Source organism: Trachinotus anak, unplaced genomic scaffold (genome assembly GCF_046630095.1).
Source record: "Trachinotus anak isolate AG129_WGS33_773 ecotype Australia unplaced genomic scaffold, CSIRO_AGI_Tana_v1 ptg000029l, whole genome shotgun sequence".
NCBI lineage: Eukaryota > Metazoa > Chordata > Actinopteri > Carangiformes > Carangidae > Trachinotus > Trachinotus anak.
In genome coordinates, this window is record NW_027273880.1 from 1087207 (window position 1) to 1114475 (window position 27269).

General features: G+C 45.0%; 2 protein-coding genes and 1 long non-coding RNA gene across 3 annotated transcripts in view; all 3 read right to left on the reverse strand.

Annotated features, from left to right (window-relative positions):
• LOC139612038 (ribonuclease inhibitor-like) overlaps window positions 1-23162 on the reverse strand; it is a 38285-nt gene extending 15123 nt beyond the window's left edge. Inside the window, exons 1-2 of the mRNA XM_071467163.1 lie at window positions 23089-23162; window positions 22484-22654 (exon numbers count right to left, since the gene is read on the reverse strand). Coding sequence (XP_071323264.1) covers window positions 22484-22654; window positions 23089-23162 — 245 coding nt within the window. The remainder of the gene's footprint in view (window positions 1-22483; window positions 22655-23088) is intronic.
• Window positions 180-2216, reverse strand: LOC139612025 (uncharacterized). The gene is made up of 2 exons (XR_011686428.1): window positions 2085-2216; window positions 180-826 (listed from the first exon to the last, which is right to left on the reverse strand). It is a non-coding gene; the product is annotated as an uncharacterized lncRNA (long non-coding RNA).
• On the reverse strand, window positions 9816-20263 carry LOC139612035 (ribonuclease inhibitor-like; the record flags this gene model as incomplete). The annotated part of the gene is made up of 4 exons (XM_071467160.1): window positions 20184-20263; window positions 12139-12303; window positions 10229-10405; window positions 9816-9987 (listed from the first exon to the last, which is right to left on the reverse strand). Coding segments are annotated over exons 1-4 (594 nt in total), but the record flags the coding sequence as incomplete, so codon positions are not given.
• Window positions 23163-27269: the final 4107 nt, after the last annotated feature.

Below are 27269 nucleotides of genomic sequence, written 5' to 3' on the forward strand. Positions count from 1 at the left end.
GGAGGGCAGGAAATGAAGGGACCACCAGGTGAGTATCAAAATAAAACAGGAAACACGAATCCTGGAGACATTAGGGGAGAAGACAAAAAGGACTTAGCTGCACTGACGAGGAGCGACAGTACCAGTGTTACAAAGAGCTTCACAACAAACACACAACACAACAATAACACACACAGTCATTTAGGAATAAACTGGCAGCTTTATGGAATAAAAGAGGAGTAAAATGTCAAAACAATGACAGATTAAAAACCAGGAATCAAACAGGAAGTCAATATAAAAACATTATTGACCATAAAGGAGGATTTAAAGTGCAGTTAATTAATGATCCATTGAATCAGTGACACTTGTTGACTCAGCATTATAATGGAGAGATGAACATTTTTCAAGCCTGTCTGAAAACAACACTCACATGTCCATATACACAGTGAAAGAGTTGTTGGTCTGTGTGATTGTTCCTCCTTAACACAACTTGAATGAAGAGATGGAGGATAAAAACAACATGTTCCTCCTGTACAATAATATCTGGTAAAGTTCAGCTGAAGAACATGAGGCTTCAACGTCTGAGTCAAACTCATCTTCAGAGTTCAAGTCATTTTACTGTGAAATTCCCTCTTTGTGAAGCTCAACAAGGAAACTGTTCAGAGCTGAACTTGATGAGCTTTAAGTCCATAGACACTGATGATGCTCTGTCAGATCCAGAGGAACACACAGGGATGATGGTGGACTGGACTCTGTGTGTGACAGTGGGAGAACGGTCTGTCTGCAGCTTGCAGACAAGGGAGCATGACGTGATGGGGCTAGACACTTCAGCCTCAGAGAAAAAGACCTGCAGGACAAAGCCCAAATAATGAAGTCTGCACTGGAGTCACCAGCATTCATTACGAGACTGTAGATGGATGGATATAAATATAATATAATAGATGTGAATGAAATATATATATTATAATGGATGGGTAGAAAAATAAGTAAACTCTAATATAATAAATCTATAAATACAAATATATTATGGGGTGATATAACAGATGGAGATGGATAAGAATGAATATCAACAGGCAATTAAATACTCTCTACTGCATATGCAAATAGAACAATAAAAGGCAATAAAGACATAATAATTCAGTGTGTTCAACATGTTCTGTATGGCCAGGTATCAGGTGTACTTGCTATGGACCACATGTTTTTTTGATTTCTTTTTCATGTTTTTTTAAGAGGAATGAGATGAAACTGTATGTGTCAGAAAATTTTATATCATCAGTAAACATATCCATCAATGCCTCCTGGCTGTTGTGTTCATTATTAGTGCTTACATACTATGTTTTGACAACGTGAGACAGTTTACCATTGATAGTCCTGGCCTTACATTTAAAGCTTTATAATATAAAGTCTGTGTTGTGGAAACATGAATGACAGCATGCCCTAATTTGTAACAATGAAGATAAGAATTTAAAAATGTTTCCAGAACTTTGTGACAGCATTACATGTATGTAGTATTAATGGCAGAAATTTGCTACACTTTTTCATGTTAGTTATATATTTGAATTTCTTTACTTTCCTGGATGTCATGCTAGTTCTAGCTTGTGGAAACAAGAACAAATTGGTGATCTGAGAATTTAATTTTGGATTCTTTGCTAATCCGATGAAACAAAACAATATCTGTGATCAGTGAGGGAAATAGTTTATATTGTCATAATTAAGATACATGACAAGATCCATCTGTCTGTTTTCTGCTGACTCTATGCGATGAGATCCATAGTGGGAAAAGGGCAAGCAGAACAGCGTCTAGATTCCCAGATGCTCCCAGACCAGCTGGGAGAGTTGAGTGTGTGTGTATTATGCAAGTTCCCCACCAACTTCTGCCTCGTGTATACATTAAAAATAATTGAAGGCTGAAAATAAACGAATCAGTTCTTGTGATATTTTGTTGTTGTAATTATTAATGGTCCACATGAACAAAAAGGTGTAGGTTAAGTATATTATTCGTACAATAATAACAATAACTATGATATATCACATTAATGAAAGTAAAAGACATATGTTCCCAATTTGAGATGAGGACCAGGGGAACTAGGGATCAAACCACCTACCCTCTGGCTCTTTCTCCTCAGCCACAGCCACCCCATGTTTGTATGAGGGGATGTTCGGTGAGCAAGTGCAGCATGACTGTGATTGGCGTGGTGTCGGTTTGGGGGTGTAACTTGATTGCCACGATCATCAGGACACACATACAAATACACAGTACTCTTCACCTCTTTGAAGATCACCTGAAGCTGTGTAAAAAAGAAAAGACACACACACACAGCTGTCACTGAGAATCTCTGACAGATTGACAGGTTCAGATCAAATCTGATGGTTGGACAGTTTGATGAATGAGGACACTGTCTCTGTCCATCTGTGAGGCTGTCAGCTGGAATCAGCTTTATTTCCTGTACACATCAACACAACAACAACAGTCGTCTTCACATCAACGCGCACACACAAGATCACAACAAGCTTCTGGCTGCTCTGATTGGCTGACTGTTGTCTCTCTCTGTGTTTCTGTCCAATCCTGAAGCCTGTCCCCGTTCTCCTCTCACAGCTTCACTGAGGAAAGCAGCCACTGAGGAGGTTGGAGGTTCACAGGAAACACTGGATCTTTGCTCTGATACTAACTGTGTTTAGTACAATACTGCTGAGAGCAGCATGGACTGACTCCGCCCCTCGACTGACCTCAGAGTCTCCAATCTACAGTCTGGACTCTCCACGAGACCACGGAGATCCTTCACTCCTGGATCCTGCAGGTCCTGGTTTCCTCTCAGGTCCAGTTCTCTCAGATGGGAGGGGTTGGACTTCAGAGCTGAGACCAGAGAAGAACAGCTGATCTCTGACAAACTGCAGAACCTCAATCTGAATAAAGAATCAAAGATGTAGATCAATGATTGATAATCAATCAGATTTGTCCTGATCAATGATCTTTGTCTAAAATGAGTAGAGTGACTTTGTCCTTCTGTTGTTGTGGATCTTCATCATGTCAGTACAACACAACAGTTGTGTGTGTTGTGTTACAGATGAAAACACACACACACAGTTTGATCAAACAGACATTAGTCCTGACACTTCACTGAAATCTACTGAAACAAAGAAGATTGTTTCTTCACTTTCTTTGGACAAATATTAGTTGTGAGGATCTTCTGTATGTTGTTGTGATAAAAATGAATTGACTTGAACAACTAACACTGGACATTTTCTCCAGTGGATTTAGAAAACATGAGTCCTCTGACTGAGAGAAATACGAGTGTGTGAGCTGTGAAGGTTGAACTGAAGTGAACAGACATTATTCATGACAAGTGAGTGAAATGAGCTGAAACTGAAGAATCATTCTCAGTCTGAGAGAAGAATAACTGGAAACATGAGACAACAACTATTTACAATGTCATTCATTCAATGGATCAATGGATCAGTCAATGGATTCAACTTGTGTGTGAAGCTTTATTAGTTGTGGAGTAAAGATAAAAGTAGACATCAACAACAGTGAACTGACCCCAGAGTCTCCAGTCTACAGTCTGGACTCTGCAGAAAACCACACAGACCCTTCACTCCTGGATCCCGCAGGTCCTGGTTTCCACTCAGGTCCAGTTCTCTCAGATGGGAGGGGTTGGACTTCAGAGCTGAGACCAGAGAAGAACAGCTGATCTCTGACAAACTGCAGTTCCTCAATCTGAATAAAGAATCAAAGATGTGAGTTCAGGAGACAAAGTTCCTGCTTGAAACCACAAAGAGTCAAACAGACTGTGGTGTTGCCTCTCTCCGCAAAGGGCAGAGGATGATGTAAGCACCGGATGGTTTAAAAAGATGTTGAAAAAAACGTTGTCAGCAGGCGAGAGTCTGTGCTCAAAAGTGAATTTTTTTATTAACCAAATACTACAAACAAAAAAAACACAAATGAATCCCGGGCAATTCAATGAAACAGAACTTAAACCATATCAAACAAATATTAAAATTGCAGCCTCACTCCAAGCTGCCACCTGCTCTACGTCTTTTCCCCCCTCTCTCTGCCCCTCAATAGCCTGCACTTAATCTTCCCCTAAGTGGAGCATACCATCTTCCCAGGTAAGTGTGGGGGTGAGCTAAAATGCTCCCCATTCCAAGCACCCCACCCCACACTAAAATCTAACTGGATCTGCCAGCCCACACCTGTTTCCTCTCTCCCTGATGGAGCAGCCAATCAACTCCAACAATAATAATAACCATGATAATGTGGGGGATTAGGGCACAGTGAAAAGGGAATAGAACCACCTTTTCACATTTCCCTCTCCCCTGGAAGCTCGCCATCAGGATGGCGAGATAGAAAATCAGCCACCACATTGGATTTCCCGGGCCGGTACTCCACCTGAAACCGGTAGGGCTGCATTTCCAGCACCCATCTGGAAATGCGGTTGTTCGAGTCCTTCATTTTATGGAGCCACTACAGACCCCTATGGTCAGTTTGCAGAATGAAATCTCTTCCCAGCAGATAATACTTAAAAGTCTCTAAAGCCCACTTTATTGCCAGGCATTCCAGCTCAACGGCTGAATACCGGGTTTCACGTGGCCACAGCTTGCGGCTAACATAAGCCACTGGTTTCTGGTCATCCCCTTCACCTTGAAGCAGGACAGCCCCAAGCCCCACTCCTGAGGCGTCCGTCTGCACAGTGAAGGGCCGATTGAAGTCTGGACTCTGCAACACTGGATCATTACAAAGTGCCTCCTTTAAATCCATGAAAGCCTTCTCATGCCTCTCCTCCCAAGGCAACTGATTAGGACTTGATTTACGAGTCAGATCAGTTAAAGAGGCTGCTCGTGTTGCAAAATGTGGTACAAACCGCCGATACCACCCAGCCAATCCGAGAAAGGACTTGAGCTGTGTCTTTGTGCAGGGACGAGGGCAGTTCTTCACTGCCTGGACCTTGTCCTGTTGGGGCCGTATCTCCCCATGGCCCAGCAGGTAGCCCAAATACTTAGCCTCTGTTTGAGCAATCGAACACTTCTTGGGCTGTGCGGTCAAACCAGCTTGGTGGAGCCGCTGCAGTATCTCTCTCAGATGCTGCAGATGATCCTCCCATGTCATGCTATAGACAACAATGTCATCTAGATAAGCTGCTGCAAAGGCCTCTGCGCCTGCTAACACTTGATCCATAAGCCTCTGAAATGTTGCAGGTGCACCGTGTAAGCCAAATGGCATGACAGTGAATTGAAACAAGCCCTGGGGTGTTCTGAAAGCAGTATACTGCCTGGCCTCAGGAGCTAAGGGCACCTGCCAATAACCCCTACACAAATCCAATGTGCTGATGTACTGGGCCTGACCAATGCGTTCAATGAGGTCATCTAATCTGGGGGTTGGATATGCATCAAAATTTGACTGGGAATTCACTTTTCGAAAATCAATACAGAATCTGATAGAGCCATCCTTCTTCAGCACCAGAACTATTGGGCTGCTCCACTCACTCTGTGACCTTTCGATGACCCCCAGTGACTTCATCACCTCCAGTTCCGCCTTCAGAGCTGTAAGCAGCTTCTCTGGGACTCTATACATTCTCTGACGTACCGGTGTAGGATCTTTAAGGACGATGCTGTGTTCCACCAAGGAAGTGTAACCTGGTTTGTCCAGAAACACATCTGGAGGGACAATTGCCAACAGCTGCTTCTGCATCTCGGGAGACAAATGAGACAAGTCCAAGTTAATTTGAGTGTCTTCTATAATTTGAGGAAGAAACTGGTCAGTCTGATCCTCCTCCTTCTTTACAGCCCTCACCAAGAGCTGTTGACTGGCATGGTCTGCTTCAGAGTGCCACTCTTTAAGGAGGTTCACATGAAAAGTCTGTTTTTTCCTCCTATGCTGAGGCATGCTAACCTCATATGTGGCAGGACCCATCTTCCTCAAGATTTCAAAGGGCCCCTGCCACCGAGCTAGCAACTTGTTTTCCGAAGTAGGCAGAAGAAGCAGAACCTTTTGTCCTGGTTGGAAGACTCTCACTTTTGTATTCTTATCATAACAGAGTTTCTGTCTCACCTGCGCTTTCTCCATATTGTCATGCACCAATTTTGCCATTTCCTCCATCTTCTCCCTCATTTCCAGGACATACTGGAGGACAGGAATGGGCTGGGGATCACTGCCCTTCTCCCAGGCATCTCTGAGCACATCCAGAGGTCCTCTTACTTGCCTCCCATACAGCAACTCAAATGGAGAATATCCTGTGGAGGCCTGGGGTACCTCTCTGTAAGCAAACATCAAGTAGGGCAGCCAACGATCCCAATCTTTCCCATCTTCAGCCACAAATTTTCTCAGCATTGACTTTAATGTTTGGTTATATCTTTCTACCAAACCATCAGTCTGTGGGTGGTAAGAAGTGGTCCTGATCCCTTTAATCCCTAGCAAGCTGTACACCTGACATAAAGTCCTGGATAAAAAGGCTGTACCTTGATCTGTCACTATTTCTTTAGGGATACCTACTCTGGAAAAGAGCTGCAACAGGGCTTGGGCAACTGACTGAGCAGTGACTCGCCTCAGTGGGAAAGCCTCTGGGTACCGTGTGGCATAATCACAAACTACTAGTATGTACCTAAACCCGGAATGTGTCTTCTCCAATGGCCCAACAATATCCATTGCTATCCTGGAAAATGGCACATCAATGATTGGCATGGGCTGTAATGGAAATTGCCTGACCTTCTTATGGCTGGCTAACTGACAATCAGGACAGGCTGCACAAAACTTTTGAACATCAGTATATAAGCCTGGCCAATAGAATTTATTTGCAATACGTTCTAGAGTTTTTACACTTCCCAGATGTCCTGCCCAGGGTATACTATGGCCTAGGGTCAAAACCCTCTCTCTTAAACTAAGTGGCACTACCAACTGCTCAATAGCACCCCCTTCTGGCCTATGGTATAATAATCCTCCTCGAAGGAAATAACTTTCCCCTGTTAAGGATGTAGCTGTCCCTATCTGTACTCCATCTACCTCCACCGCTTTACTGAAAGGTGCCTTCAGGGTTGCATCCTCCTTCTGCAACTGTTCTAGGCCACTTGGCACCTCCCACCAGCCACCTTCCACTGACTGTGTTGACTGGGGTAACTGCGGCTGCTCTTTCCTGCATGTCCCCATTATCTTCTCCCTCCTTTGTTTTCTGCTCTTCTTAACCTTGCCATTATTCTCCACAGGAAACTCAGAATGGCTAAAAGGCAGCTGCTCTAACCAGTGTGAGTGGGTACTATCACCAGGGGGCTGATCTACCTCCTGCTCTGCCCTTGACCGAGTAATTACCATGTTAACTGGTTTACTGTTCTGAAGCAATTTCGACAGCACTGGCACATCCTGACCTAATAGTACTGGATGACTCAAGCCTGGTACAACCCCCACCTCCAACAAATAAGTCTGGCCTTGAACCTCCAGATAGACATAGGCTGTTGGATATGGTCTTTTGTCCCCATGGACACACCACACATCCACCACCCCATTCCCCAACTGCTGTGACTGAACCAAATCAGGCACGACTAGCGTTTGAGTGCTAGCTGAATCTAGCAGGGCCGTAGCTGGGATACCATTTACTGATATCCTGGCTGTCTGCATTTTCCCCTGAATATCTTGAATATCTGCTTTTGGTCTAGGAACACAACACATAGTATTTGCACCCCTAACTCTCATAGCTGGGCAGTGAGGCTTAATATGGCCCTCCTTCCCACAAAAATAGCAAACCATTGGGACTTTATCCTTTCTCCTTATAGAACTTTCAGTAGCTTTCCCTGTAACAGTTCTCTCCTCTACACCTCCCCCACCTTCTCTATCAATCAGGCCACCCCCACCAAACCCAACAGACTTACCCCTCGTTGTGGGCTGGCGGTGGCTCTTGTCATATCGGAAGACCTTGGGCCCTCGCCGAGCAGCGATAAAGGCCTCCACCAGTTCCGCCGCTTTCTGGCCCGTCTTAGGGTTATGCTCTTTCACCCACACTCTCACTTCAGGGGATAGTGTACGGAGGTACTGCTCCAGAATCAGTATTTCTTCAATTTCCTCCACTGTCTTCCTGGATGGCTTGACCCATTTCCTGTACAGATCTTTCAAACGATTATAAAGTTCACGAGGAGTCTCTCCAGGACGAATATCTGGCTCTCTGAACCTTTGCCGATACATTTCTTCATTAATTTCATATTTAGCCAAAATGGCCTCTTTAACATTATCATAGTCCATTGAATCCCCCATGTCCATAGCCACATATGCACCCCGTGCCTTACCAGACAGGTGAGGGACAAGATACACAGCCCACTCTTCTTTGGGCCAACTATAAGCAGTGGCTAGTCGTTCGAAAGTCGTTAAGTACTGCTCAATGTCATCTCCATCCTCAAACTTTGGAATTGTACCTCCACTCCAAGCTCTGGTCTGGGATGGAGCATGCAGGCTACTATTCGGGGTTGATGACTCCCTCTGTGGTAAATGCTCTCCCAGGAGATCCCTTTCCTCTGGACTGCCTTGTTCCAACCTCCTATCAGCTTCCCGTCTGCCTGCATCCATCTCCTCCTGAAACATATTTAGCCGAACCTGCACACTTCTCCATCGTTGCTCCTGTTTGAAGGCCTCCTTCTCCTGGATTTTCATCTGCTTCTGTATTAGGGCATACAGTTGCTCAAACCCTCCCTGGTCAAGACTCTGAAGTCCGTCATCAGCTGCTACACCTGTCGCCTGGTCCAACCGGGCCTCCTGGCCACCTGGAGGAGGACCTGGGTCATGATGTACAATCCGGGCCTGATCACTCTGCATGGCCTTCTGCACAATCCTGGTGTTGTAGTGCCTCGCTTGCTTCCTGCTCTCCAGTGTCTATGAAGGCAAAAGATCCCACCACTGCCACCAAATGTGGTGTTGCCTCTCTCCGCAAAGGGCAGAGGATGATGTAAGCACCGGATGGTTTAAAAAGATGTTGAAAAAAACGTTGTCAGCAGGCGAGAGTCTGTGCTCAAAAGTGAATTTTTTTATTAACCAAATACTACAAACAAAAAAAACACAAATGAATCCCGGGCAATTCAATGAAACAGAACTTAAACCATATCAAACAAATATTAAAATTGCAGCCTCACTCCAACAATAATAATAACCATGATAATGTGGGGGATTAGGGCACAGTGAAAAGGGAATAGAACCACCTTTTCACACAGACAAAGTAAAAACAGCTCTCATTAATATTCATGACAACATGCTGCTGCTTCAATAAAGACGTAGTGACTCCACCTCTTCAACTCTGCCAGCTCCACCTGTGGCTCCATCTATACAAACTCATGTTGTGCAGATTCTACTAAAGATCCTCAAGTTTTCAAAGACAACAAACATGTCAGGCTGAAGTTTGGAGACATGAGAACAAATGTATGGAAATATATATTAAATTCGCTAGTTGATGGAACGACAGAGACACAGACACCTGGTGACTGAGCTCAAATATTTAACACAGTCAAACCTACAGGATTTAAAGTGATGAAACAACCTGTTGCTATGACAACTTGGCTTTGAATATTGGAGTCAGTACAAACATCACAGAGCCTTATAAAAGTGTTGGGACCATCAGCTATTGATTATAGATCAGTTATTGTCTGACAGATTCAATGTGTTTCTGTTGGTGTTTTAAAAAGTCATGAGGTGAAAGTTGAAGAGAAACAGTCACTGGACTAAAAGCAGAGAAGAAGAAAACAGACTTTATCATGAAGATCCTCAGTGTGGATCAGTATAATATCAGCCTCATGTCTGCAGCTCAGTGTCAACACAACTTTCACATCACATTCATCTCAGCACAGAAAGAAAACATGGAGTCTGACCTCAGAGTTTCCAGTCTACAGTCTGGACTCTGCAGAAAAACACACAGACCCTTCACTCCTGGATCCTGCAGGTTCTGGTTGTAGCTCAGGTCCAGTTCTCTCAGATGGGAGGGGTTGGACTTCAGAGCTGAGCCCAGAGAAGAACAGCTGATCTCTGACAACCTGCAGCTGATCAATCTGAATAAAGAATCAAAGAGAAATGACTGATAATCAGATTTGTCCTGATCAATGAACATTTTCCCTAAAATGAGTAGAGTGACTTTGTCCTTCTGCTATTGTGGATCATCATCATGTCAGTACAACACAACATTGTCAACACAACAGTTTTGTGTGTTGTGTTATCGATGAAAAGACACACACACAGAAGATTGCTTCTTCAGTTTCTTTGGAGATATAAGAGCTACAACAGTGAACTGACCTCAGAGTCTCCAGTCTACAGTTTGGACTCTGCAGAAAACCACAGAGAACCTTCATTCCTGAATCCTGCAGGTCCTGGTTTCTACTCAGGTCCAGTTCTCTCAGATGGGAGGGGTTGGACTTCAGAGCTGAGACCAGAGAGGAACAGCTGATCTCTGACAACCTGCAGCTGATCAATCTGAATAAAGGATACAGAATGTAAATAAAATGATTGATAATCAATCACAGTTTTCTCTGTTGTATTTAACATGAAAACACGAATGATTGGTCGATACATCCTAGGATGCACTGGGACACATCATCAGTGATTTTCCTGAGGTCATCGGGCGTTTTGAGTCTTTCAACATCATACATCCTCGCTCAGGTTACCCTGTCAGAGTTGACCTAGCTTGTGTACCAGCAGCATTGGCCCACGTCTGACTCATCCTGGGCTACAACCATCTAGAGGCTCTTCCAAAGGCTTCCATGCCAGACTAGATGGCTTTCCTCTTCACAGCCCCGCTGACGTCAACTTTGCTCAGTGAGTGGCCCTCAAAACTTCTACACCCCACTTTGATGGGCTTGCAGTGTGCATTCCAGCGTCTCCTCCAAAACTGTTACACCAGCTTCTGATCCTCCCAGGGAACTGTTAACTCTATGAGGAGCACTTCCCTTGCTGGAGACAGCTCCATGTCTGGCCTCAAGGTGGTTGTCACAACATGGTCTGGGTAGTTGAGATGCCTCCCCAAGCCAGCTTGTAGCTCCCAGTCTGAGACAGGGGTGAACAGTCCGGTTGCTTGCCTGGGCTCCACTTGCAGCTGCTCACTAGCTCTGATGAAGGCAATGTTCTTCTGGCTGCAGACATGTTTGTTATTGGCCACAGCTTTCCAGATGACCTCTAACACAGCCTTTAGCACCTGGTCATGCCACCAGCATTAGCAGCCTTCCCCCAGTGCAGCTGGAGAGCTCCTCAAGTTGTGTTCCAGGGACCCTCTCTTGGGGCACAGAGGACATGCTGGAGAGTGACTCCTGCCCCAGATGTGAAGGTTTGCTGGACGAGGCAGGACATCATACACAGCTTGCACCATGAACTTGACTCACTGGGCTTCTGCCTGTCAAATGAAACCGCTACCTCCAGGCCTTCCTGAGCTCTCCACTTGCCTGTCACCTCATACACCAGCAAAGGCCAAAAGACTCGAGGCAATATGCCATGCTAGTAGATCCAAGCCTTAAGCTACCAGTTAATCCATACTTGTCTACCTTTGTGAGCCAAGATTCAAGTTTCTTGATGGTTATGTGGATAGGCCATGTGTATCCCTGAGGCTGCAATGAAAGACCTTCCCTAGGCTCTTGACTGGTTTCTCAAAACGGAACTTGGAAACAACCTTGCCCCTCTTCAACACCCAGGACCTGGATTTGGCAGGCTTAAAACTCACCCTTGCCCAAGCCATGAGCTTCTCATAAGTATTGATTGATTGTTGACAGTGCAATCATCCAGGCTCTGATGGGGGACTGCTGAATGCCAGACTTAGACAAAGGACCACACAGTTTTATCAAACAGACATTAGTCCTGACACTTCACTGAAATCTACTGAAGAGTAGTAGACTGTTTCTTCACTTTCTGTGGACAAAAATTACTTCTGAGGATCTTGTGTATGTTGTTGTGATAAAAATGAATTGACTTGAACAACTAACACTGGACATTTTCTCCAGTGGATTTAGAAAACATGAGTCCTCTGACTGAGAGAAATACGAGTGTGTGAGCTGTGAAGGTTGAAGAATCATTCTCAGTCTGAGAGAAGAACAACTGGAAACATGAGACAACAACTATTTACAATGTCATTCATTCATTCACAGTCAATGGATTTAACTTCTATGTGAAACTTTATTAGTTATAGAGTAAAGATAAAAGATCTACAACAGTGAACTGACCTCAGAGTCTCCAGTCTACAGTCTGGACTCTGCAGAAAACCACACAGACCCTTCACTCCTGGATTCTGCAGGTTCTGGTTGTAGCTCAGCTCCAGTTCTCTCAGATGGGAGGGGTTGGACTTCAGAGCTGAGACCAGAGAAGAACAGCTGATTTCTGACAAACTGCAGAGACTCAACCTGAATAAAGAATAAAAGATGTAGATCAATGATAGACAATCAATCAGATTTGTCCTGATCAATGAGCTTTGTCTAAAATGAGTAGAGTGACTTTGTCCTTCTGTTATTGTGGATCTTCATCATGTCAGCCTTCTACACACATCATCCAAATGTCAGCACAACATTCATACAGCTGTTGATGTGAACACAGGTTGATCAGCTGCTGCTGACCTCAGTTCAGTCTGTAATCAGAGGAGAATCAGAGGATTCACGTCTGTTTAGTCTGTTCCCTCTCTGACACTACAGACATCAGCACAGAAACAAAACACTGAGGACGTGAACAAACAGTGAGAACTCAGTCACACTGTTCAGAACAAACATGGTGGAGCAGCTTCAATGTTCCAAAGTCAACTGCTGATTTTCACATCAACCCCCCAGTGAGGGGCAGACTGAGTGAGGACGGGGTTAATGAAGGTCACAGAGCAGAGATCAAACCTGTGCTCACAGTCCTACAACCCTTCAGCTCAGCACAACGTCCACGGTTTAGGTCTGATAGTTGATGAACAGAGTTTCTCTGAGTGTCAGTGTCAGTCTGCTCTGGTAACTGCTCCTGAACCACAGTCACATGACCACTTGTGTTATTCATGTGATTAGAAGAAGCTCCATTCTTCAAGATCAAGTCTGACCTTTTGTTGTGTTCACACACAATCAACTAGATGTGACATGAAGGACACCTGGAGCGCTTTGAGTTCACAGTGCACAGGTTAAGAGAAGAACAACGTGGACTTGAAGAGAACAGAAGTGAGAGCAGCTCAGTTCAGGTAACAGGGACCAGACTGATCTGCCAACAAAACCCCTACAGCCAACCTCCCCTGGAGCTCAGCTTTCAGCAAATCAAATCCATCTTGTCTCCTTCTGCCTCCAGTGAGTTCACCTCTGAGCTCTGACTCTCAGTGGCTGCTGGGAGACACCTCAGCACCTGCTGATGTCTCCAGGCTTGTTTTAGCCCCTGATCGAAGGAGCCCACATGAAGCTCCACCTGAACATAGAGGACATGTTGGCTCCTCTCCTGTTTATTCACTATGATGTTGGGGAGGTGGGAGCTGCTCATAAATTGCTCCCAGCATCAATCTAATCCTTCCTGCCTCCATGTCCCAGCTGAGTTTCCTCTTGTCTCCACTTTCCCGCCTCAGCCACTGGCCCTGCTTTGATCTGGTTTGTGTTGCAGTCTGAAGGTCTGTGGCTTCCCATGATGCTGCAGTGCTGACATCAACACACAACAACAGCTGCAATATTTGTTGGTTGCAGAGAGCTGCAGCTTTGCTGGTGTTCAGATCAGCAGCAGCAGCAGAAGATCTGTGAGACTGTTGCAGTTTGATTCTCATCAACTTTCTGATTTTAACATCAAACTCTGTCAATTCTCTGTTGCTCTGAATCACAAACACTGACTGCTCTCATCCAGGGGCCGAGTGGGACCCTTCATTTTACCTGGAGATCACCAGTCCCAGCTCTTAATAACACACAAAGACAAACAGCAGCTAACACAAGCACAGGGCTGCTGCCCAACAACTAGCAGCTAGCTATACTAGCCACATTTAATATGAGCTGAGCTAGCAGCTAGCTACAACGCCCCTGCTTAGCATTTCAGCTGCCGGCTCTTTACTGGATGTTGAATCTCTCTGTGATTGTGGAACATTTCTCTGCTTCCTCCTCCAGTATTTGTTCTTTTTCTTTCTGCTGCTGCTTCAAACCAATGTGAACAGTGAACACACACGTTCCCTGATAACACCAACACGTCTCTCATGACTCTGTACCATCCTCTTCTTTAGTGTTTATTGGCATCCAAAATATTCCATTACTGCCATCTGCAGGGTTTATTTTCCCTCAGAATCCATTCACTTCAGATACGTTTTTCCAGCCCAGTAATTTAGAAAATCAACTACCCATTTTCTTCCTTGACCAATTCCCATGCCAAATCCATCCTCAATGCAATGAACTCATTTCGCAAGAGCAACACTCTCTGCGATATCACTCTGAGGGTGGAAAACACAGATTTTCCTGATTGAGTGTCTCCCTTTTACTGCATTTTCCCAATACTGTTGCCACTGTTGATTTACCTTTTTCCACACCATGACCTTTCCCTCTGACTTTGATAACTTAATATTAATCTCAACAGCTTCTTTGTTGACTGCTACCTAATTCCACGATATAGACATTTAAACAATCCGATGTTCTCTTATTTAACTCCGTTTGATAGCTTGCAGACCCTGTTGAATCAGTTTCTGGATCCTTTGACCCATCTCTATATACTTGCAGTCCCTATAATTATAATACTCACTAGTTAAGTCTGTGTTCTTATTCTTATGCTTAATCCTTAAACACATGGACTTCAATTATTGAACAAGCACTTTAATAGGAGCAACAGCAATTTATTGAAGAGTTGCACAATACATTTGATAACATTGCATTTTGCACATATGGCTAGACTTTGCACTATTAATGAATGAAATATTTGTCTCCATATTTATTGTGCTTTTTAATTTTGATTGGATGGCAGGGGCTGTGTAGGCCACACAGCTCCAACTGAAAGAGAGGGACATGGGAGTAAATGTGCAGCCATGTTTTAACGAATAAAACAATAAGCTTAGAGTTAAACCAAAAGAAATGTAATGGTTGATGTAATGTGTAGTATGTGCGATAAGTGTATGAAGGTGCAATGAGGGACATCTTAAAGTGTGTTAACTACTCACCGGTCTCTTTGTCTTCAGGGTGTTCGGGCAAAAGGCTTCCCCAGTCAACGGACCCCATGTTTTATAGTCCCGGGGGTAACCAAGTGTAAATTGGTGTGGGGTGGTTTAGATATGTGTATTTTATTGTGGTAAATGTACTGTGGTTTAGTGGGGTTTTGTTTCATTGTTAGTGGAAAAAATGAATATGTATATAGGGGTGTGAGGATGTGTATGTATAATTATAAGAAAAGAAAGAGTGTGTTAATATGTGAGCAGGCAGTGGATCCCTGTAAATGAAGTCTCCTGAGGTCATTAGCCAAAATGCGATATAAAAAGGCGCCATTTTAACAACTTGTGTGTTGCTGGTCTGATCCTTGGTGATTGGCATTTGTGCCTGAAGATGGATGAATAAAAGGCCTCATCTGTTACACATGCCAAACCTGCCTGTGAGTCATTTTATTGCTGTATCGTCCAACCGTAATTGTGGTCCGTCTTACAGTAATTATGAGTTCTTTTTACAAGTTTAAACACCTTGTTTCTATTTCTCACTGCTTCTTTACATTCATCATCTCACCATGGCACCACCTTCTTCTTTATTCTGCCTTTACTTTTAAGAATGGATTCCAACAATGCTGCTGTTACTATGCCTAGCCTTGTTTTATTTTGCTGACAAGTGTTCTAATGCTCATTCCATCATTAACCCGACTTAAATACTTACTGTTCTACAAATTTCTCCCAATTAGCCTTCTCAAAGATCCATTTCCCATGTTTGCTCACTGTGTTTAGAGCAGTTGCTATGTTTATTTTGCATTACACTAGGTAGTGGTCACTTCCTATAGTTCCTCCCTGATATTCTCCCCAATCACGTACTGATACAATAGTGCTTGATACAAAGGTAAGATCAAGTGCAGTTTCTCTTCCTGTATTAACAGTTTTTATCTGAGTTAGCTCTTAGCACAGATAAAGTCATCATAGTGGGTGATTTTAACATTCATGTAGATGTTGAAAGTGACAGCCTGAGTCATGCATTTAATTCATTATTAGACTCAATTGGCTTCTCTCAGCATGTTGATGAACCCACTCACTCTTTTAATCATACCCTTGATCTGGTTCTGACTTATGGGATTGACATTGAATACCTAACAGTTTCTCCCAGAAACCCTCTTTTGTCTGACCATTCTCTGTTAACATTTGAGTTTTCAGTCATGGACTACACAGCATCTGGGGAAAAAATCTATTACAGCAGGTGTCTCTCTGACAATACCATTAGCAAATTTAAAGAAAGGATCCCATCAGTACTGAGCCCACTGCCATGTATCAATGCAGTAGGGAACAGCTCTCTTAACTTCACAGCCACACAGGTTGATGATTTTGTTGACAGGACTGTAGTCTCACTGCGTGCAACTCTAGATACTGTGGCCCCTCTGAGGAAGAAGGTAGTGAGTCAGAGAAGGCTAGCTCCATGGTACAACTCAGAAACACGAGCTTTAAAGCAAAATTCAAGGAAGCTAGAAAGAAGGTGGCGTTCTACTAACCTGGATGAATCTTTAAAGGCTTGGAAAGACAGCCTGTTGGCGTATAAAAAAAGTCTCCGCAAAGCCAGAACATCCTATTATTCATCATTGATAGAAGAAAACAAGAACAATCCCAGGTTTCTGTTCAGCACTGTAGCCAGGCTGACAGACAGCCACAGCTCTGTTGACCCATCTATACCTTTAGCCCTCAGTTGTAATGACTTCATGAGCTTCTTTACAGATAAAATTGTCTCTGTTAGAGAAAAAATTCACCATCTCCTCCCCACAGCTGACTCAGATGTACTGTCCAGTTCAGCAGCCTCAGAGTCCACTGTAACTGGCTTATATTTTGACTGTTTCTCTCCTGTACATCTCCCTGAGCTCACTTCAACAGTTTATTTATCTAAACCATCATCCTGTCTTCTTGACCCCATTCCAACAAGGTTGTTCAAAGAGGTTTTTCCTTTACTTGACACCTCTATATTAAGTCTGATTAACTTATCTCTATCAACTGGTTATGTACCGCAGGCTTTTAAAGTTGCAGTAATTAAACCTCTACTTAAAAAGCCTACTCTTGATCCTGACGTTTTAGCCAATTATAGACCTATATCCAACCTCCCCTTTATCTCCAAAATCCTTGAGAGGGTCGTTGCAAGCCAGTTATGTGATTACTTGCACAGGAATGGTTTGTTTGAAGACTTTCAGTCAGGTTTTAGAGTCCATCATAGCACAGAAACAGCTCTGGTTAAGGTTACCAATGATCTCCTCATAGCCTCAGACAATGGACTTGTCTCTATACTTGTCCTACTAGATCTTAGTGCCGCATTTGACACCATCGATCATAAGATTTTATTACAGAGACTAGAACATATGGTCGGCATCAAAGGAACCACACTAAGCTGGTTTAAGTCATATCTGTCAGATAGACTCCAGTTTGTTCATGTTAACAATGACTCCTCTATCATCACAAAAGTCAGTCATGGAGTTCCACAAGGTTCTGTGCTAGGACCAATGCTCTTCAGTCTATATATGCTTCCTCTGGGAAACATTATTAGGAGGCACCAGATGAATTTCCATTGTTACGCAGATGACACCCAGCTGTACTTATCCATGAAGCCAGGTGAGACTAACCAGGTAGCCAAGCTTCAGGTCTGTCTTAAGGACATAAAAATCTGGATGACCAGTAATTTCTTACTCTTAAATTCAGACAAAACTGAAGTTATTGTAATTGGCCCAAAACACCTCAGAGATACACTATGTGATAATATACTGACTCTGGATGACATCACCTTGGCCTCCAGTGCTACAGTCAGAAACCTTGGTGTCATTTTTGACCAGGACTTGTCCTTTACTTCACATATAAAGCAAGTCTCTAGGACAGCCTTCTTCCACCTGCGCAATATTGCTAAAATCAGACCCATTCTTTGTCTAAAGGATGCTGAAAAACTAGTTCATGCATTTGTTACCTCAAGACTGGACTACTGTAACTCTTTATTGTCAGGATGTCCCAAAAATTCAGTAAAAAGCCTCCAATTGATCCAGAATGCGGCAGCACGAGTACTGACAGGAACGAGGAAACGAGATCACGTCTCTCCTGTGTTAGCCTCTCTGCATTGGCTCCCTGTAAAATCCAGAATCGAATTTAAAATCCTCCTCCTCACCTACAAAGCCATTAATGGTCAGGCACCATCGTACCTTGGAGAGCTTATAGTTCCCTATTTTCCCAATAGGACACTTCGCTCTCTAAATGCAGGTCAACTTGTGGTTCCCAGAGTTAGTAAGAGTAGAATGGGGGGCAGAGCCTTCAGCTATCAGGCTCCTCTCCTGTGGAACCAGCTCCCAGTGTGGGTTCGGGAGGCAGACACCCTCTCTACCTTTAAGATCAGGCTTAAAACTGTCTTGTTTAGTAAAGCTTATAGTTAGGGCTGGCTCGGGTATGTCCTGACCCATCCCTTAGCTATGCTGCTATAGAGCTAAACTGCTGGGGGATTCCCATGATTCACTGGGCGCTCTCTCCCTATTTCTGTCTCTCTCCCCCGCTCTCTCTCAATGACTTCATGCCATTAACTTTGTTTTTTTTTTTTTTTTTCTCTCCCGTAGTTTTGTGCTTCTCCTCTCTCTCCCTCTCTCTGTCCTCATTCTGCAGGTATCTCTGCCTCGGGAGCAGCAGGATCCAGATCCACCACTACTCATCTTTACTATTACTATTACCTGTCTTTATTATTAATAACGCCATTACCGACACAGCTGTTCCTGGTCTCTCTCTCTTCTCTCCCCTCTCCTCCCCCTCCCCCTCTTTCTATCTTCCCCTAAACCCAACCGGTCGAGGCAGACGGCCGCCCACCCTGAGCCCGGTTCTGTTGGAGGTTTCTTCCTGTTAAAAGGGAGTTTTTCCTCCCCCCTGTCGCCAAGCGCTTGCTCGTTGTGGGAACTGTTGGGTTTTTCTCTGTAACAAAGTAAGGTCTTGACCTTACCCTGTAAAGTGCCTTGAGATAATGTATATTATGATTTGGCGCTATACAAATAAAATTGAATTGAATTGAATTAATTATTGTACTCCTACCATCATTTAAGCATACTAAATGATGGTAGGAGTACCATCCCACTGAAAAATTAGAATTGTTAGTATTAACAGCCAACATGCCATCTTGACTTGATTGTATCCTCAGCTCATTGTTTACTTCTCCCCATTTTGACCCTTCCATATACAAATGATGCTCTGCAGCTTTCACAATAATCTGAATCCTTCTTTCGTTTGGGTTTGATCTCACACATCCTGCTATAAAGGTCACCAATTTCTCCACATTTCCCATATTCATGCTTCCCACCACACCTAACACATCTCTTTCCTTTGCCCAAACTCCTCCGACTTGAAACACCTCATGGGTTTTGGTATATATTCTTACATTATACCTTAGAAATCTGAAACATACCTCTTTTGGAAGTTCCTTTTCCCCAAATTCTACTAAGATCGTTTCAGTCTCCTTCCTGTTCTCCACTATTTCCCTCATATTTACACTGAGAGGAACTTCTGAAATCACCCACTTGCAGCCATTGAACCTCTTTTCCCCAACCCCTACCACCCTGGACCCTTTGATTTAGCCAACACTAGCTATCTTCTTTATCTTCTCCACCTGTACTTCAGTGTTGCAAGTTTCCATCCACCAAAACTCGCACATATTTTACTTCCACAACTTTTCCTCTGATGATTTTTGTTAACTTAAGCGAACAACTTTCCTTGCCCCATCTTCCTCCTCAAATCTCATTATTTCATTAAGCAATCCTGCCCCTCTCCTCCTCTTCTCTTTCCTCACTTCCCATCCACCGACACAAGATTTTTTTTCTTTTATGACTATTCACCTTTCGTCCTCCCACCACTTCTTGCCACTCATTCTCCCTCCTCTCATCCTCCTCACTAAATGCCATGTCTTTGTAGACACCATCCATCTCAGTGCCATCCTATATGAGTATGTAAGGAATAGTGCAAGAATATCATTTCAGACCTACACAGGCTGCCGGCCAATATAAAGTCCTGATTTCTGTAATCCAAAATCAATGTCATTTTCTCAGAAATAAAGGTAAACTAAGTCCAAAAATAACCAACGTAGCAACGTACAATTCAAATCTTCCCTCCAAGATCACTTACGAATTCCTCGACTGATTGTTGGTGCCCCACACTCTGTACCAGCCCCACTTCAGAGCTCTTATGGGTCCTCCTGGTCTCATCTTCCTTCTTTCTCTTCACTGGCTGACTTTTTTTTTTAAATCCTCACACAGAAATCCTGAAAATGTACTAACCAAAGAAGAACTAGAACTTCAGAGATTTTATAATATAAAACTACAACAGCTCCAGTCAGTCAGGATGTAATTGTTTTAGCAAAAATCATGGGATAAGATGGCTGCGCTTACGAGTGCAGCAGCTCTTTGCTCTCTAGTTTGGTGTTTTTTCATTCTGTTACTGTCTATGTTCGTAAATCTGTGTCCAGCAGACCATGTATAGTTGACAAGACTTAACCAACATTAAACTGTAATCAAGCAGTCACAGTTGATTTCTAGATGGCTCACAATATTCTGGAGGAAATCGCTAGACCACCGGGGTTGCGTAGATTGTCAGCTTGACCAGTAGGCAATGCAGATGGCAAAGAGAGTGCTGGCAGAAACAAGGATGCAGGTCAGGTGTGCAGGCTAAGGAAGCAACCACACAGACCTTTGCTTCTGAGTATCTTCCTAACAAACGCCAGATCTGTCACTCACAAAACTGATGAATTGGAGCCTCTGATCACCTTGAACAGCTTTTGCACTGCAAAAACTGCAACTGCAGCGTGATGATTATAACAGATAGCTGGCTACACCTGTTGATCCTTGATGCCGCAGTGCAGCTAGCAGGTTGGACAGGAACAAGGACTGGGCTAAGAGTAGAGGAGGGGGGCTGTGTATGTATCTACACAATGACTGGTGTGCCAACAGCAGGATTGTTGCCCAGCATTGTTGTCCTGATTTTGAAGCCCTCTGAGTCTTATGAAGACCCTTGTATCTATCCTGGGAGCTAAGTGTAGTAATCATCGCTGCTGTCTACACTTCACAGGATGCTAATATTGGTATTGCCCTTGGCCAACTGTAGATGAACAGCAGCGAGCACATCCTGACAGTGTATACATTATAGCGGGGGATTTCAACCAAGCATGTCTTAAAACAGTACTCTCCAACTTCCACCAGCATATGAAATTGCAACAAGGGGGGGAAAATACTTTGGATCATGTCTATTCCAACATAAAACATGCTTACACAACTGTTACTCTCCCTCACCTTGGACAGTCAGATCACCTGTCATTGTTCCTGCTCCCTGCATACCTGCATACACCCTACTCAGGAAAACAACACAGGAAAGTATCGAGACTATTACAACTTGGCCTGAAGAGGCTCTATCACAGCAGCAGGACTGCTTTCATCGCACAGCATGGGACTTATTTGACCAAGGGTACCTGGAGAAATATACAGAGACTGTGTTTTTTACAAGCTGTGCTGACAACATCACAGTCAAGAAACGCATTTGATGCCATGGATGATGAGTGAGGTCCAACACTACAAAACTACAACATTGCCTTCAGGTCAGGCAACAAAGCTCACTACAGCATTGCGAGAGCTGATCTGAAGAGAGGTATAAAAGAGGCTAAGAGAGCCTACAAGAGAAGGATTGAAGACCACCTGACACATAATGACTACCTGAGGGTATGGCAAAGGTTACAGCACATAATCAACTACAAAGGCAGCACCAGCAACGCTGTGAATGCTGATGCAGAGGAGCTAAACCATATCTTTTTGCAGTGACACAGATCCGTCACCGGTCTGAATAAATAGGGCATGTGTGGAAAGAGTGCAGACATACAAGTTCCTGGGGGTCCTCATACATGAAGATCTCTCCTGGTTGGTCAATACAACTGCAACCATCAAGAGAGCACAGCACAGCAAAGACTGCACTTCCTGAGAGTGCTCACGAGGCACAACATGGAAAGGAAGCTGTTGGTGGCCTTTTACTGGGCGATCACAGAGAGCCTCCTAACATAATGTATATCTGTGTGGTATGCACACTGATAAAAAAAGCGCTCCGGAGAGTTGTCAAGACTGCAGAGAAACTGGCTTCTCACTGCCTTCTCTGGAGGTTATCGCCACCTCATGCCACATCAGCAGAGCCACAGATATCATGAAAGATTCCACTCACCCCACCCATCACCTATTTGAACTGCATCATTAACCTATGCTTCTGTGCACTAGGACTTTACTTAATGAAGTGCAATGCAGATTATTTATTCTATTATTTATGCAAATTTTACTATCTGGCTGCTCTTGGTCTGTTTCTTTTATTTTTGCACCACACAGAATAGCAATTTTAATTTCGTTGTATGCACTGGCAATGACAATAAAGGGCAAATCTGATTCTGAACTGACCTCAGAGTCTCCAGTCTACAGTTTGGACTCTCCAGTCCAGCACACAGCTGCTTCACTGCTGAATCCTCCAAGTCATTGTAGGTCAGGTCCAGGTGTCTCAGATGGGAGGGGTTGGACTTCAGAGCTGAGGACACGACTTCACAGTGAGTCTCTGAGAGTCCACAATTAACAAGTCTGTGATGAGAGAAAATATAAAATGTGTTAGAATAAAATCGGACAGTTTGTAATAAAAGACACTGAAGTTAAAATTCATCTGATGAGAAAAGATGATGATGTGATGAACATCTGCTCTTCACATCTGTGGCTCAGCTCATCTGATCTGATTGTGTTTGACATGAAACAATAATTCTCATCACTCTCTCTCAGACCTGCAGAGTTTCATGGGAATCTTTGTTGTGCAGATGAAGGAGGGAAAATGATGTTACATTTCTGCTTCCATCATATGATTTGATCCAGAGTCAGAATCTCCACTGTTTTTAAATTGACTCCAGATTGCTTGGGTCTGCTGCCTATCTGACGAGGTCAGCACAAACCATTGCATAAAATACATCTGGGTCATTGTGGTGTATCAGTGGCAGCGTCCATGTTGATCCATGAACCCTCACCCACTCAGGTCTGGTGGGTGAGGGTCGATTATAAAGCCTTTCATGATTGGTAAGTGAGCCCAGTCCTTGCACATGCTCACAGCATGCTCTCATATGCACCCTGAATGACAGACACACAGAGAGGGAGTTTGACCACGGCCCATCAATGATTTTTGTGTGTGTGTGTCTCCACAGATAGTGAAATATGATTTTCCTTATTTGGAACTGTAAAACAATAGAAAATCAATATGTGGCGTCATTGTTGATGTTGTAGTGGCCTGTCACAGATAAATCAATATGTGGTGGGAACATTTCCACACCGTGGCATCCCTACTCCAGAACATTTCTCATGAGGTCAACTCAGTCAACAGTTCAATCTAATCTCTGTTTGCTGCCTGGTTTTCACAGAAGGTCCTCACAGAAACATGACACTGAGCTCTGGTGTGTAGAAGAAGACTGAGAATCCTCCCATTCTGCTCTGATAGATTCACACCTGTGTTCTTGGCTGAAGCTGAACATTTCCTGATACGACTCTCGTCTACAGCAACAAGACAGAAAACACCTGGGACTTTCTGTCTCATTCAACACAATCTATGGAAAGACTTTAAAGCTCCATCATGACACTTGAAAAAACACAAGTTCACTCTTCAACATGAAAAGTTCAATAATCAATAAAGCTCAGCCTTGATCAGTTCAGTATACTCAGGGGTTTACATCTCCACTCTTGGTCTGCTTTGACCAGTTGAGCCATTTCACTGATGTGATGACTTTTCTCTGCTTGTGCAGCTGTTACATTCTGTTTGATCATGAACCATTATCCCATCAGTGCGTCCCCTAACATCCTCCATGCTCATCATGACTTCAGTCATCTCTGGACAATGATTCAGGTCTTATACAAACTGTCACACCGCGGTGAGGTCATGTTGGTTTTTGTCCTGTCTCCATGTCTTGTCTTGTCATTTCCTGTTTTATTTTGAAAGAGTAATCCTCCTCTCGTTTCAGGTCACTTGCCCTCCCTTGTGTGTCTTGGTTTGATTGTTTGATTGTTTCCACCTGTCCCCTATTACCATGTGTTTAAGAGTCTGCGTCTCCCCTTGTCTGGTGCCAGTGTGTCGTTTATGTCGACAATCATTCACAACGATCTAGCCTTCCACAGCGCAGAATCCAATCGCTATCTTGTTCCTTTTGGTGTTATTTCTAGTTCCTTGATTTTTTGTCCCTCCAGTTTTCAGGAGCGTTTTTTGTTTGCTGAGCCTGATTTAAAAATAAAGACCTTTTTTGAAACCATCCTGCACCTGCGTCCAGAGTCCTTGCCCGGTCGTGACAGTACACACTGGCCAGAATGGACGCAGCAGGATCCGAGCAACTAACTGCGGCTCTTCGGGCACAGGGAGCTCGCCTCGCCCGTCAGGATGAGCAGGTGGCTGCTCTGGGCCAGGGAGTCAGTGGCCTCGCCTATAGCCATGAGGACTTCAAGGCTGTCGTTTCTGCCCAGCTAGGGCAGCTCACTGAGCGGATGGAGCAGTTCCTCAGTCACCCTCAGAAGACGGAGACTGTGTCTGCTGCGCCCGAACCCCCGCCCGCTCCCACCATCGCCTACGCCGGAGCTGGTGCCTGGCTGGCAGCTCCTGAGCGATTCTCAGGAGAACTAGGACAATGTAAGTCATTCCTTGTGGACTGTGAAATGCATTTTGAACTCTCCCCCAACGCATTTCCCACAGACCGAGCCAGGATTGCTTTTATGATTTCCCACCTGGCGGGAAGGGCGAGGGCGTGGGCCACGGCAGAGTGGGCATGGGGTCCCCGCTCTGCAGCTCCCTCCAGGACTTCAAGGAGGCCCTTCATAAGACCTTTGACCCGGTCTCTACTGAACGGGAAAAGGCAAGAGAGCTGAGTGGGTTGAGGCAAGGGCAAGAGTCCGTATGTGACTACGCCATACGCTTCCGGACCTTGGCTGCGGAGAGTGGGTGGAACGCCATGGCCCTCTACGACGTCTTCCTGAAGGGGCTGGCTGCCCCCGTTCAAGAGCGTCTGCTGCCCCTAGACCTGCCGCCGGACCTGGACTCCCTTATCGCTCTCGCGGTCCGAACTGATAACCGCCTTCGGGAATTTGAGGCTCTCCGGAGAGGGTGCCAGCGGTTGCCAGACCGCTCACAGCACATCCCCGCTGTTCCCTGGTCTGGTCCCGGCCGAACATCATCAGATCAGCGCTGGCAGTTTCCTCCTGCTGGAGATGAGGAGCCCATGCAGCTGGGCAGGGCCCGGCTCACTCAGGCGGAACGACAACGCCGCCTCAAGGAGGGGCGGTGCTTCTACTGTGGGGAGCCCGGACACCTTGTGGCCGCCTGCCCGGTTAAGGCAGATCGGGTGAGGCGCCAATCCACAGCTTCCGGGTCTGCTCCACGTAGTTTGACCTCTGTCAAGGTAACACACAACACCACAGTCCTTGAATTGGATGTTTTAATTGACTCTGGGGCTGATGAAAGTCTTATGGACTGGGAGTTAGCAAAGAGGTTGGGGCTGAAGACCAAGGCCCTCTCACAACCCATTAAGGCTAGGGCCTTGAATGGTACCGAACTGTTCACTGTTACAGACGTCACAGAACCGGTGGCCCTTACCTTAGACAATCACTCTGAACTGATAAATTTTTACCTGTATCACTCACCTGCACGCACACTGGTGCTGGGACATCCATGGCTCGTCAGCCACAACCCCCACATTGACTGGCCTACGGGCAAGATCCTGGGGTGGGGGGAAGACTGTAAGGGGAAGTGCCTGAGGGACCAGACTCTTGGACAGGCTACCACAGTTATGAACAGTGTTTCTGTTCCTCCTGACATAGAGTCCCAGTACCCGGATCTGACCTCCGTACCTGCCTGCTACCACCATCTCAGGGAGGTTTTTAACAAGGTCAAGGCCACGTCACTTCCACCGCATCGTCCGTATGATTGCGCCATCGAGCTTATCCCCGGCTCCACCATTCCCAAGGGGCTTCTGTACTCAGTGTCAGGGCCCGAACGTCAAGCCATGAAAGACTATATTGAGTCGTCACTGAAGGCAGGGCTCATCCGCCCGTCCTCATCACCTGCTGGAGCCGGTTTCTTTTTTGTGAGCAAAAAGGATGGGTCCTTAAGACCATGTATTGATTACAGCCCCCTCAATGACATTACAATAAAGAATCGCTATCCACTCCCTTTAATGTCGTCTGTGTTTGATCAGCTTCAGCAGGCCACGATTTTTACTAAGCTTGATCTACGCAACGCTTACCACCTAGTTCGAATAAGGGAGGGGGACGAATGGAAGACTGGGTTTAATACTCCCAGCGGCCACTATGAATATCTGGTCATGCCTTTCGGCCTCACTAATGCCCCTGCTGTCTTTCAGGCCATGATCAACGATGTGCTCAGAGACTTTCTCGACCAGTTTGTCTACGTCTATTTGGATGACATATTAATCTACTCACCAGACCTTGACACTCATAAACAACATGTTAACCGAGTCCTTAAGCGTCTTCTTGACAATCACCTGTATGTCAAAGCTGAGAAGAGCGAGTTCCATGCCGATACCATCTCCTTCCTGGGCTTCATTGTAGCCCCTGGAAGGGTGCAGATGGATCCGGCTAAAGTGAGCGCTGTGGCCGAGTGGCCGACACCGGATAGCCGCAAGAAGGTTCAGCAGTTCCTGGGGTTTGCTAACTTCTACAGGCGGTTTATCAGGGGCTTTAGCGCAATAGCTGCTCCTCTCCACTTTCTGACCTCTCCCCAGGTTCGATTCATCTGGACCCCGGAGGCGGAGGAGGCGTTCCAGGCCCTCAAGCGCCGCTTCACCTCTGCGCCCATTCTCACCTTGCCGGATCCACAGCGTCAATTCGTGGTGGAGGTTGATGCATCTAATGTAGGGATCGGGGCGATCCTGTCTCAGCGATCAGAGGTGGATGGCAAGATGCATCCCTGCGCCTTTCTGTCCCGGCGATTGAGTTCCGCGGAAAGGAACTATGACGTTGGCAACCGGGAACTGCTGGCGGTCAAGGTCGCCTTGGAGGAGTGGAGACACTGGCTGGAGGGGGCCCAGCATCCGTTCATTGTGTGGACCGATCACAAGAATCTTGAGTATATCAGACAGGCCAAGAGACTAAATTCACGCCAGGCCAGGTGGGCATTGTTTTTTAACCGTTTTTGCTTCACGTTGTCTTACAGGCCGGG